The 13,718-nt window shown below is 41.5% G+C and overlaps 1 protein-coding gene across 1 annotated transcript in view; it reads right to left on the reverse strand.

Moving 5' to 3' along the window:
- Window positions 1–1,878: 1,878 nt before the first annotated feature.
- Window positions 1,879–13,718, reverse strand: part of ITGB2 (integrin subunit beta 2) — a 76,180-nt gene continuing 64,340 nt past the window's right edge. The window contains exons 14-17 of the mRNA XM_061607608.1: window positions 13,462–13,681; window positions 8,093–8,298; window positions 6,803–6,969; window positions 1,879–3,694 (exon numbers count right to left, since the gene is read on the reverse strand). Coding sequence (XP_061463592.1) covers window positions 3,629–3,694; window positions 6,803–6,969; window positions 8,093–8,298; window positions 13,462–13,681 — 659 coding nt within the window. The 3' untranslated portion in view covers window positions 1,879–3,628. The remainder of the gene's footprint in view (window positions 3,695–6,802; window positions 6,970–8,092; window positions 8,299–13,461; window positions 13,682–13,718) is intronic.

Raw genomic sequence — 13,718 nt, forward strand, 5'->3', positions numbered from 1 at the left:
ACAAATCTGCACCCACGGGGGAGAATTATTTTCGACTTCCAGCCACAACACTTATCAGAACACCAAATACTAATTCTTAATTCACAATAACAACGGAAGAAGTGGCCACTGCTATTAAAACATTAAAACAAAATAAAGCTCCTGGCCCAGATGGGTTTGGCAGCTCTTTATAATTTTTTTTAAAAGATATTATTATTCCACATTTAGTTCAATTATTTAATCTTATATGGCACAGTGGACCTTTATCTGATACATGGGGTATGTCCCGCATAATTTTGTTACCAAAGCCAGGTAAGGACAGGAAAAGAGTAGAATCATATTGACCTATAAATCTATTAAACGAAAATAAAAAACTATTTACCTCCATTTTAGTGGCTTGCCTTACTACTATGATCTCAAATATAATTCACCCAGACCAGACAGGGTTCATTCCAGGACGCTACATTTCAGATCTGATTAGACATCTTTTGAATGTAATTCACCACGTGACAACATATAAATATTCCCTGGGAGTCCTTTTGTTAGATCTTTTCAAAGCATATGATAGTTTAGGTTGGGATTATCTGTTAAAAGTTTTAGCAAAATTTAAATTGGGAGATACTTTTATATCAACAATATCACGTTTGTGTGTCCCTACTAAAGCTCTGATTAGGACTGGAAAACTGGATTCAGCTCCAATTATTGAAAGAGAAACCAAACAAGTGTGCCCCCTTTCCCCCTTGCCTGCACATTTATGCAGTAATGTCAACATGATGGGATACCAGGAAATGCTACACGCACGCATCCCTGCCATCAGCCAAGGTGGTGGCAGAGGCTTCAGCCCCTTAGGGAAACCTCTGCCGCCATCTTGCTTAAGGGTAGCCCTGCGTGTGCAGCATGCACAGCCGCAAATCACAGCCAAGAAAGGTAGGTTGAGCGAGGAAATGATGGGAGTTCTGAAGATCCTGCCATGCGATCTGCAGCAGCAATCCTGCCACAAATTGCAGAAGGAGAGTGCCGGGGCCCAGGGCAGGGTGGTGCCCAAGGGCCCCAGCATGCCTGGGGCCGGCCCTGTGTGCAATAAAAAGAATGTCTAGAGGGAACCATAAACTCTGGTAATCTCTGGTGAACTGAACTTCTCTTCATGGAATTGGTGGTCTAAAATGGTGTTTGATCCCTGGAACATTCCTAACCCCATATTAATAATTGAAAGGAGCAATTCTTACAGCTCCTCATTTTCTCTTGCCTTAACCTCAAGAAATGTATGAAACTGCTCTGAGCTCCTGACACTTGAGAACCAATCTGTGGCATAATAGAGAATGTTTGTGAAAAATCACATATATTGAAGATGTCACAATTCAGGCAGCCAGAATGTTTTTTTCTGGCTGCATTTTGAAGCTACTCTGCCCTAAACTGGACACATCTCACTTTCCCACGGCTGACTTCAGACCTTTCAGGACCACCTACAGCAAAGTGTTGGGCCAATCACTGTCTCTGCCTGAGCCTGCAGTAAAGTGTTTCCATTGGCCACACCTGGAAGACAAACAGGTTGAACTACCAGTCAGTTGCAAAATCTGCCTGAAGCCAAATTTAAAAACAAACAAACACTGGAGCTGATCCCACCAGGTTTTACCGTAAAAAAGGGGAGGGTTTGACTAGTGTCATGTGCCCCCATTTTCAGAAAAGAGAGGTGAAGATGTACTGGAACCAGCAGAACAGTAATTATGTCTCTGTCCTCAGTCTTCTTATCATCACCCTCAAATAGGAGGTTCTTCCCACTCTCTACTTAAAGGAAACAAAATTGTGACCAATCTTTTCCACATCTTAAGCTTAGACCAATAGATAATTCAGAAAGTGATCTCTGAACAGTGCACAAATGATGCTCCAAAATACTTCAAGTCATTTCAGGAATGGTGCTTGAGATTTATTACTTGCAACGCAGAACTTTGACAAATCAGACACCCACTAGAGCAGTGGTTCCCAACCTTTATGAGCACGGGACCCCCTTTATAAGCTGAAAACCTTTTGTGACCCCGTCCCCTCAGGAAGGCAGGCTGGCTGCCAGGAAGGAAGGGGGAAAGCAGCCTTTCCTTGCAGGCTTGCTTCTTTTTGCTTCACAAAAAGCCCTCTCCTCTCATTCTAACCAAGGGCGTTGCCAGTAGCGGCAGTGCAAGGAGACGGGAATCAGTGATAGTAATCCCCTCTTCTTCCTGTTAGCTCCACCCTCAGCCTCCTTTGGCATCTGCCATGTATTTTATAGGCAGATGCCTGCCCTTGGTGTGCCTGAAAGACACTCTGGCACTTCAGCAAAAATCCTCCCCTCTTGTTTGGGGCAAGGGAGAGGTGTCATGTGCAGCCGCAGTGGGAAGCAGAAAGTGTCCAGGGAGTGAAGACTAAAAAAAAAAAACTCATTTCTTTACTATTTGTGGCCCCCTCTGATTACTTCATGCCCCCCCACGGGTCACGGCCCCCAGGCTGGGAACCACTGCACTAGAGGTTTATACACTGGCAGTCATGTTAAATCAGTTATCTAAGCAACATTATTTTAATATCATAGTAAGCACCTGACAACTTGGGAGTTTATTCATTTCAATACACAAGGCTAGATTGAAGGCTATAGATCCTGAGGGCCTTGTTACTTCATATTAGTATATGTTTCTCAGAGATATTAGTGCTCCCTCACCTCCTCCAACACATTTCAGTTTGACTGAGCTCTCTTGCACTGATGTTTTGTACAAGATTAGGGAAATGCTGATTCATAGTTCTACCTTAATAGTGTACAAAGAAACAGAGAGTCCTGAGATTTATCTGACTTAAAAGGAATGAATGCTATTTGGCAAGGCAGAAAAGGGTTTGAGGGTCAGGGTTTTAAATCTTTGGAAGCTTTGGATGTGAACAAAATGGGACCCCATCAACCTAATATTCAATAATGAGATGTGTGCATACTGTTTTGTGCCCTCCCTAATATGTAGAACTGCATTTTTAATTAATAGGTTAGATTAAAAGTTTAATTGATCACTTAAATGGTGGTGCCCAATTAATTAGGTAGCAGATTTCTTTTATTTATTTTAAAAATAGAAGTACATATAAAAACTGTGCCTGGCAAGCCCTTTCTTAAGAGGCATTTACCCCTTTCTCTCACACAGGAGGGAATGCTTATTTTAGATTATATCTGCTACCACATCCATCATATAAAACAATCTGATGTCGGTTTTAAACCTTCTTTTATGAAGGTTGCAACAAATATATTCTGTCAATGTATGCTTTACTCCCAGTTCCAAGTGCTGATTTGGTGATTTTAACAGCTGATAACTGGAGAAGTTGCACTGGATGCCTTTGATGGGATAAGCAGTAATGCAAGTTGAAATCATTCCATGGGGTGTGTGTGTCCAGCACCCAGGCCTATTTTTTTTAATTAATCATTAGCATCAAAGAATGTTTGCAAAAGCCACACAAAGACTTTCTGAAAATGCATAATGCGACATGGATAAAAATGCTTATCATTAGCATCAAAACATGTTTGCAAAAGCCACACAAAGGATTATTGAAAATGCATAATGAGACATGATGATGATGAGTAAACATCTACATCTTCTGTTTCTCTCCTGAAGAATTTCTTTGTGCTTTCAATTGTTGCTACAGTTTCATTTCACTGGCCATTGAATCTGGGGTTCACAACAGTAGTAGTGGCACTCTTGAAAAGAGGGTTATCAGCCTGCCGATAAAAACATCACAAGCATCTGTAGTTAATGCTGCTGCTTAATCCTCTCAAGAGTAAGTAGATCAGGAATCAGGTGGACAAATGTCACTAAAGTTTGTGCTTCCTTAACAGTTTGTAAAAAATAAATAATATAGGTCTACTAAAAATAGTATTAGTCGCTGAGGGAAATGTGGACACTTTTTTCAATAAGACCTTTAGTTGCAGATCAAACGTCCCTATTCTGCTAGTCTGACCACTGGCATAGGGATGTGCTAGAATTCCACCCAGTTCAGATTTGGTACTGAATTTTCCATTAATTTGCTTATTCTCCATCCTGAGGATCAGATTTTAATGTATCAAATTTCTGCAGCTATTTTTGAAAATGGACTTTAAAAAAATCCACCTCTAAAACATAGATTGTAAGAATGATAATTTATCAATATTTCCTTCAAAGTATCAATATTGCCTTTAAAATATCAATATTTTAAAAGGAAATATTAGTATTTCCTTCCAAGTATCAATATTTCCTTTAAAATATGAGTATCAATGTCAATATTTTTTCTGTACAAAAAAACCCCATGGATTGGTGAAAGCAGTGACTAGCAGATACAGAACAAACTCAGATCGATGCCAGCCTCTTAGGCCAATGGAATGCTTTCAAACCAGCACTGGCCAACGGATCTCATCCATGCACTGGCGTGAGAAAGAAATTGTGGGCAATAAAGTGCTATCAGATCTTATGCTTCCCAGCCATTGATCTTGTCTGAAATAATAGGATAGGAGCAGTAATGTAGCGACAAATTCAGAAGTTCAGGGTCCCTTCATGATAGTCACACCACACCCCCTTACAACCACCCCCAAGATTCACTGTTTCTTCTGCAATAAGTGTTATAGAACCAGAGTGAAACTGCTGTGTACATAGGTTCCCCACCCTCAAATCTCTGTCCCTGGGGACTAAATGTTGCCAGTAACCTTTCGATTTTTAGAATTCTGAGATGAAGCCAAATGTGGGACTAGGATTTGGGAGGCCAAACTACTTTGCCATGAAGTTCACTTCTCACTCACCTTGGGAGCCAATCAGCTTGAAAGGGGAGGTGTGTGTTAGCTACTAAAAGTCCTGTATATAGGGACCCTGCTGGGGCCTGCTCCCCCAAAATAAGGGGTCTATGACCCCCACCCCATCACCCTGGACAACTACACCTCTGGATAAAAGCTTTAAAGGTACAGATTAGGGCAACTGGTTGCTGTCCCAAACTGTGCCTTCACGTGCTCTCTGGAGGATCTCCAGTGCTGGGTATCCTCTCATCTGACAAAGGACAGCTTTGTTTTGAGAGTGTTAGTAGGGCAGGGAGGAGAGGAGAGGAGATGAACTAGGATGGGCTCGGGAACTTGCCAGGGAGAGGGAGGGAGCAAGGACTTGTGTGCATGTTCCTTCCGCCTCAATTGTTCTGCACGAGAGCACACAAATGCAGTTTGTTCTTCCACCTTCTTTAAAAACATTTTTATGTACTTCTACAAGTCTTGGGGTTATCCCAAGTCTGGTGCTATTTTTGCTATATAAGCATTAACACACACATACCTGAACATCAGAAATTGAGGGGATGACAAATCAGTGGAAAGCTGATTCTGATTCAATGGAATGGAAAGGATAAATTTCTAAAGAGTTCTACTGAGGAAGGAGGAGGCCAGGCATACACAGCACTTCACCCTGCAAGGGGCTGACTTCCTGTCTCAGTTATGTTGCATGATTGGTTCTCTCATAGCTTCCTACATTCTGTACTTAATTAACATACCAAATTTTCCTCCATGTGGCTCAAGCACAGTGTTATATATCACAGTAGCAAGCAACAAGTCCCTAACTGTGTGGGTGAAAATTACATGTGTTACTTGTTTATCAAAATTTATATACTGCTTGAATGTAAAGACCTCTAAGCAGTTTACAAAAAACATTAAAATTATCAATAAAACAGTTAAAAACAAGTAATTAAAACAGCTACTAACTAAAAAAATTAAAAGAGATCAACATCAATGTGTCTAGATAGACTTGCCCAAACAAAAAAGTTTTAAGCAGGCACCGAAAGGAATGCAGATAAGGCGCGGGCCTGATGTCAATAGGCATGGAGTTGCAAAGAGTAGGGGCAGCCACACTAAAAGAACAATTTCTTACAAATGTGGAACAAGTATTGTGTAGCACCTGTACCAGTGCCTGTTGCTTAGATTGAAATGCTTGAGTAGGTACATATGAGGTAAGGCGGTCTTGCAAATAAACTGGTCTCAAGCTATTAAGGGCTTTATGTATCAGCAGTAACACCTTGAACCTGGCCTGGCAGCAATCTGGCAACTAGTGCAGATCTCTGAGCAGAGGTGTTATATGCTGACAGGATATCATCCTCATCAGCAATCTGGCTGCAGCATTCTGCACTAATTGCAGTTTCCGGGTCGAGCACAAGGGAAGCCCTACATAGAGTGCATTGGAATAATCCAGTTTTGAAGTCACCATTGCCTGAACTACTGTTGTCAAGCTCCCCCAGTCCAGGAATGGTCATAATTATTTCACTAGGTGTTGCTGATAAAAGGCATTTATATGTTACCACAAGTAGCAGAGATGTAACCCAAGCAAACCACTCCAGGTAACATAATCTGGAGCTCATTAGTTGTTAATTCACCTCTGAATCTTTCTTAAGGTACCTCTCCCTCCCCAGAAATTCATATGTAGTTATATCATAGTGTACATGCAACATTTGTGTGCTAATGTGAGAATCTTAGCTGCTCATGTCTGAGCAACTGCACTAGAAGAAAATGTATGGCTTCCTGAATCCTACGATGCACATCATTTTTACATATCAAAAAGTCATGTGCTTTCTGAAGTACCCTCCTCCTCATTTCAGCACTTCCAGCTGGTAGTAGAAATAAACCATTTTCTCTGAATCTCTGGATGCATGGAGCCTTTAGCATTTTCAACATGTTTAATTTATTATTTCTCCCAGTTATCCCACATGTTTGTGTTATGCTATTTGAAAGGCCAGCCTGAGGTATTTGAATTAATGCAAAAGTTATGTCAACGACATAAGAATTTCAAGGAGGGGAAAGAGAGCAAAGGTATGAGGAAGTAGAGTATCTTACATCATTCCACTTAGCCTTGGACTTTTCTTTCTCAAATCTGTGATATTCCTTGCGATCAATCAGCTCTGTCAGTAGCTTCCAAATCAGGAGGAGGAGAAGCCCAATAAGAGCCACGCCAGCAATAGTGCCCCCCACAATTGCTGCAATGTTAGGGGGTGCTGGACACTCTACAAAAAGAAAACAACAGAAAACTTGAATTATCTGACAGAGCAACGAAAGGTGTGTATGTGTGTGTGTTGTATATCAGGAATGAACATACTAAAAGCTAATGCTGCCCTGGGCTCCTACTGGGAGGAAGGGCAGGATATAAATCAAATAAGAAGAAAGAAAGAAAGAAAGAAAGAAAGAAAGAAAGAAAGAAAGAAAGAAAGAAAGAAAGAAAGAAAGAAAGAAAGAAAGAAAGAAAGAAAGAACAGGTTGGAAGTTAGATAAATGGGGCACCTCCACACCATGTGTTTCCATCCCTCTGCTACACAAAATACAATTCAAGTGTTCCCAGACAAATTGCATGGCATGTAAGACTACAGGTTCTTCTAGTATCAGGGAAACCTTGCTCACCTGACCATGGAGTCTCTGCTCCCTCTCCTTTGCCTCTTCTCTGAAGCTCTCTGCCTCCCACCACTGAGCTAGCTGAGAAGGAAGGTGCTCCGTCTGCCTCTCCTCACAATTAGGAGGGGCATCTCCCTTTGAAGGCTTGGGCGACGCAGATCTCCAGCACATACACGCTTTCCTCCTCCTATCCCCCCACCCCGCCATTGGACTTTATGGGCAAACTTATGATTCTCCAGTGTTTTGAACTCAGAACCACCCGCAAACTTACTCAGCTTTTCAAGCCTCACTTTCCCCCTCTACACCAGAAAATGCAAGAACATCTCATCAGTAATTAGCACTGAAGAAGTTTATATTTTTCATTTTTAATGTCAATATATACCTATATAGGCAGTATATATTTAAAGAGAATATAAGGATGGTGTAAAGGGAGCAAGTTTAGCTCTTAAAGGGGTCTCAGAACAAGAATGATTTGCTGTTGGCCCAGTGAAAGGAAGAAAAACGCTCCAGGAAGTGGAAAGAGCCCCTCAACTTGGGACCCACCCAGGAAAATGCCCCAGCCCAGAGCTTAGGCAGGACTGTGGTGGGCCCTTTCTTTCCACTCGTCAGTCCTGCTCCGTTCTCCTGTGCATCAAGTCACCAAGCCCTGCTTCTGGTGCTGCCTGGGCCAAGCCCCCCAGTCTATTCATCAAAGCGTATGTGGAGCAGGCTCTGCAGCTGGTGACCCAGCACCACACATACCTCTCTCAGGACTGACTGTAATAGAATACGTCTCTTCTCCATCCTCTTGAAACATAGAATAGGAGATCCAGCAATTCTGAGAATCTTTCTCCTTGCATGTCTTACTTCCGGGTAACTCATCGTTTTTCAGAGTAATAGTTGAACAAGCTTGAGAACAATTCTTCTGAAATGGGCCACCCCCAAAGGCAAGGCACTCAACACAAGAACTAGAAAATTAACAAAAAGCATGTCACCAAGAAGAATTGCCTACCAGGATAGAGATACAATGGATCTAAACTATATAAAATATATAGAGCATTCAAAGTACTTACTGCATATTATTATCCCAGTCAACCTTGCACCAACTATATAAAGGAAGCCAGTATTATTATCCTCACATTGCAGATGGGGAGGGGTGACACTGAGAAAACAGAGGCTTGTCTGTCCAGTTTGTGAGTTTATGACCACCTTAACTGAAATCTCTGAAGACTTCCCACCGCAATTTCATGTAGATGTTGAAAAGGCGACATTGCTTGACCCCGTAGAACAAATATGACCGTAGTGCTAGCCCATTCAATATATATGTAAGTGAGCAATTGCTAAGAAAATCCCACACAGTTAACTTATCTCCCAACCCGTTGTTCAAAACCACAGTTATTAAAACTCAGCCAAAATGTAGATCAAAAAGAGTACCACCAAGTCCAAGAGGATACCAGCATGGTTAACAAGCAGGCAAACTATTAGTGCTGATTCACACGGGAGCTGAAAGACATAGTAAAGACGTGGCTTTTGCCATCATGATAGATTTGCAAGGTTCACACTTCCTATCTTCAAATCTGCTGATTTCCGTTTACACTAACTGGCATTTCTCTGGGAAGGATTAGTGATGCTGTTTTGCGCCCCGCCCCTAAATGTACATGTTTACTCCCTCTGGTGTATGGCTATTGCTAATGGAGAAGAGGAAGGGTTTTTTGGTCAATGTTTCTTGTCAATTGCATGCCTCTCCCAGCTGATGCCCAGAGCATCAGGGTACAATTTACACGAAACTGATTAGAGTGGAGGGGGGGAAGGAAGGCTATAGCAAACTCCACGGTAGGAGGACAAAGACGGAGGCAGAAGTGGCTGGTTAAGCTGCTGGAAACAAAATGGAATTCATGGAGAGTTTAGTGGGCAGAGAAAGGGGAGTATCTGAAAGTGAGGATCCACCCGCCCAGCAAAAGACGTTGAAGCAAAGCACCTACATGGAGTAACGCTGCGAAGCAGAGACTTTTTTCTTCACTTTTTCCATTATCCCCAGATTAGGTTAATGTGGATTTTAATTGCTTTTACTTTGATCAGTGTGTCTTCACTCACTTTGCAAATGTATAAAAGTGAACAACATTTGTATTTTAGGTATGTAAATATAGTAAGTTTAATTTATTTAGCTTTATTTTATCTCAGCTGAGCTAACAATGTACTTATTCACTTTGTACTTAATGTATTTCAATCTAGATTATTTCTTTTGCAATATTGAATTTATTTTATGTTTTTACATTGTTGGTTTTTGTCCTGCTTGAATTTATTATGTTTTGTAAACTGACTTCCCTTTGTCGTAAGCCACTTTGGGCACAGCTGGCTGTGGAAAGGTGGCATATCAATAAACTCAACCAATAATCAAAGGGAAAACTGCGTCCTAGCTTCTCTTTGCCTGCAATGTCATACGAACCATGTAAATTAAATGGGGATGCAAGCAGCATCAATCTCACAATAGGTCTCTGTGTGAACAGGCCCAGAGAGCCAAGAAAGCTTTCTTCAAAAAATGGAAGTCTAGCCCAAATGAGAACAAAAAGGAACACAAACTTGCATCCAAAAAATGCAAGCGGACAATAAAGTATGCAAAAAAGAAGCAGCTGCGGAGCATATTGCTAAAAACATTATTACCAACAATTAAAATTATTTAAATATACTGGAAGGAGGAAAATGACTAGGGAGGCCATGGCACACTTATATGACAAGGGAATTTACGGTGAGCTACAGAAAGATAAAGAAGATTGCAGAAAAGCTGAATAAACTGTTTGCATCTGTCATCACTGTGAAATATATAGGGCAGATAACTGTGGCTGGTCTGACTTTTTCATGAAGGGAATCTTGAGGAACTGAGGCAAATAGTGGAGACAAGAAATGAAGTGCAAAGCCTTACTGACAAATTAAAAATTAAAAAAACCCTGGGACCAGGTGGTATCCAGGTCAGCTTTCTTAAATAATTTAAATGCAAAATTGCTGCTCCTAAAGAAAATATGCAACTTGTCCCTAAAATCAACCTTCGTACTCAAGGCCTGGAATACCATTTTTAAAAAAGGGATCCAATAAATTTCTGAGAGCAGATACTAAGGTAACTAGCCTGTAAATTAGTAGAAAGCATTCTTAATGATAAATGATTAAGCAAATAGCATAATAAATCTTGCTGAAGAAAAATCAGCATGGCTCCTGCAAAGCCTGTTTCACTTTGAGAATGTCAGTAAGGATATGGATAGGGGTGATTGACACATTGGCTTGTACATTGGCTGAGTTCAAGGAAAATCTAAGCCATGGTTTAGCATTACAAAAAAAGTCACAATGAGCCTTGAACTCACATCCTCCCCCTTCCCCTCTGATGTACCCAGGAGGAGATCAGATTTTTCTGCTTCCAGTTTTAGATTATCCAAACTTTAAAATGTTATCCAAATCCTAAACTGTTAATCCTAACAATGGTTTGTTGAAGCGAGCCACCTTCATAAACTATGGTTTGATGTTGGTTTGTTTTAACAAACCGTAACTTCAGATTAATCACAATTTGCCTAGTTCTGAACATCACACTGTGTGATTGATCTAAAACAGGAGCAAAAGCTTCTGAGCTCCTCCTTGTGTCTGTGCTGGAAGAAGAGTGTACAAGCCTGAGGTTTGTTGTGGCTTGTACTTGCCTTTCCCAGCCTGGTGCCTTCCAGATGTTTTGAATTATAACTCACATCAGCCCCAACCAGCATGGCTAATGTTTGGGGAGATTGGAGTTATAGTCCAAAATATCTGAAGGGCACCAGGTTGGGGAAGAATGCATTAAACCATGATTATATCTGAATGATGCTATTGTTTACTTGGGCTTTCAAAAGACTTTTGACAAGACAGGCATCATGGGATAAGAGGACAGCTCTTCTTGTAGACTGGCAACTAGTTAAAGAACAGTAAGAAGAGAGAGTAGGTCCCCAAAATATCTGTATTAAACGTGTTCATACATTATCTGGAATTAAGGGTGAGCAGTGAGGTGACCAGGTTTGTAGATGACACTAAATCATTCAGGGTGGTAACAACAGAAAGAGATTGCAAGGAGCTCCACAAGGATCTCTCCAAACTTAGTCAATTTGCATTAAATGGCAAGAGTGGTTCAATTTAAATAAGATTCAGTCACCACAATACATTTAAAGCATATCATGCCACTTTGCTTTCCCCAGAGAATTATGGGAGCTGCAGTTTGTTATTGTTTATTAGATTTATTAGTTGCTTGTTAACTGACAACTTACAACATTGCTAAAAATCAAAATAAATATATAATAAAACAAAACAATAAAACAGCCACAGAAAGCTTGGGCTGATACAGACAACATCATCTTTATCTATCAAATGTCTGGGGAAATGAAGTCTTTACCTGGCTCTGAAAAGATGTTAATTGAAGGTGCCAGGTGGACCTCCAGGAGAAAGTATTCCACAGATAGGGAGCCACAAGTGAAAAGGCCCTTTGTTAAGGGTGCTGTGAGTTGTTAAGAGACCCCTATTCCCTTTATAGAGTTACAAATCTCAGAGGTGTTTAACAGTCAATCCCTCTTCCCAGGGAACTCTGGAAATTGTAGCTATGTGAGGGGAACAGGGGTCTCCTAACAACCCTCAGCACCCTTAACAAACTACAACCCCCAGGATTCTTTGGGGGAGGGAAGCCATGATTACAGTGTCATAATACTGCTTTAAACGTATTGTGTAGCTGGGGCTTAAGTGTAAAGTGATGCACATTGGAATAAGAAAGTCTACATATAAACATGTGGGGTCTGAGCTGGTAGGGACTGACCAGGAACGGGGTCTTTGGGTCATGGTGAATAGCTCAAAGAAAATATCAACCCATCAGCTGTGAAATCCACAAATTCTGTTAGGAAGTTATCCCTAGAATGAGATTCCCTTTTGTAATGATCACTAATAATAGAACCCGAGATCATCCAATGAAACTGAATGGTGTGAGATTCAGGACAGACAAAATGAAGCACTACTTCTTACACACCATAGCTGAAACTATGGAATTTGCTACCACAGGATGTGATGATGGTCATCAACTTAGATGGTTTCAAATGGGGATTAGACAACTTCATGGAGGTTAAAGCTGACAATGGCTGTATACTACCTCCAGCGTCGGAGGCAGCATGCCTCTGAATACCAGTTAGCAGGGGGAGGGGGGAGGGGGGAGGGCAAGAGAGTACTATTGTGCTGATGTCCTAATGTGGGCTTCCTGTGGGCACCTGGTTGGCCACTGTGGTAAACAGGCTGCTAGACTAGGCTCGACTTTGATCTGCTCAAGCAGGGCTCTTCTGGAGTTCATAACATGCCAAGGGCCAAGCGTAATTTCCTAATACCACCTTCAACAAACAGCCAGACGTCAGCAAAACCACTGAAACATCATGCCTCTTAATGACATCCTTTTCCACTTATTTATTTTATGGATTTTTTCCCTCCTCTTGATGATAAAAAAACCTTAATCTAGATTTATAATGGTAAATTTATGTCTACTTTTTGTTATATTCATGTTTCACTTCAATCTAAATATATCTCACCTCACTGGTGCATTTGATGTAATTATTTTGGAGAGAGAGAATAACTGAGCTACTACCGGGGGGGGGGGGAATAGACTGCCTTCAAGTTGATCCCGACTTATGGCAACCCTATGAATAGGGTGTTCATGGTAAGCGGTATTCAGAGGGGGTTTCCCATTGCCTCCCTCTGAGGCTAGTCCTCCCCAGCTGGCTAGGCTGCTGAACTTGCCTTCCTTGTCTGCAGCTGCCAGCTGGGGGGCAACTGGGCTCCTTGGGACTATGCAGCTTGCCCACAGGTGGCAGGGCACGTCACCCCTGAGCCACTCACTGAATAGACATGAGCAGGGATTTGAACTCAAAGACGATAAAATCCCAGAATTTAAGGGAGGCTTTCTGTAACAGAAAAACAAGAAGGGAGTGCAGAATCAGCTTACGTATCCAGTCCTGTTCCCTGCAAAAACAGTACTTAGTCTAAAAGCAAGACTTTTTAATACTGACATCCAAAATACAGCCACATATCAGTAACTTCCACAACAAAGTGAACTTTAGAAATGGCAAGCAAACAGATGGAAGTGCAGGCCTTACATGTATCTGGCACAGGGTGATGGACAGCCTGGGCAGTGTTCACAAACTGGGGGCTGATAGCCTGATTTACACTGACATGTATTGCACAGACATTCCCCACGGCCACTGCATACTCTGCTCTTGCGATTCACACAACCTTCTGTTGAAGTCTTGCATTGGCAGGCACTGCCCTCAAAGCCACTATTGCATTTGCATTTCCCACAATCACAAAGTCCTCGTTCTAGAAAGAGAAAATGAGGGTTTAGGATAAAAAGCAT

The sequence above is a fragment of the Rhineura floridana genome, chromosome 2 (assembly GCF_030035675.1).
Source record: "Rhineura floridana isolate rRhiFlo1 chromosome 2, rRhiFlo1.hap2, whole genome shotgun sequence".
NCBI lineage: Eukaryota > Metazoa > Chordata > Lepidosauria > Squamata > Rhineuridae > Rhineura > Rhineura floridana.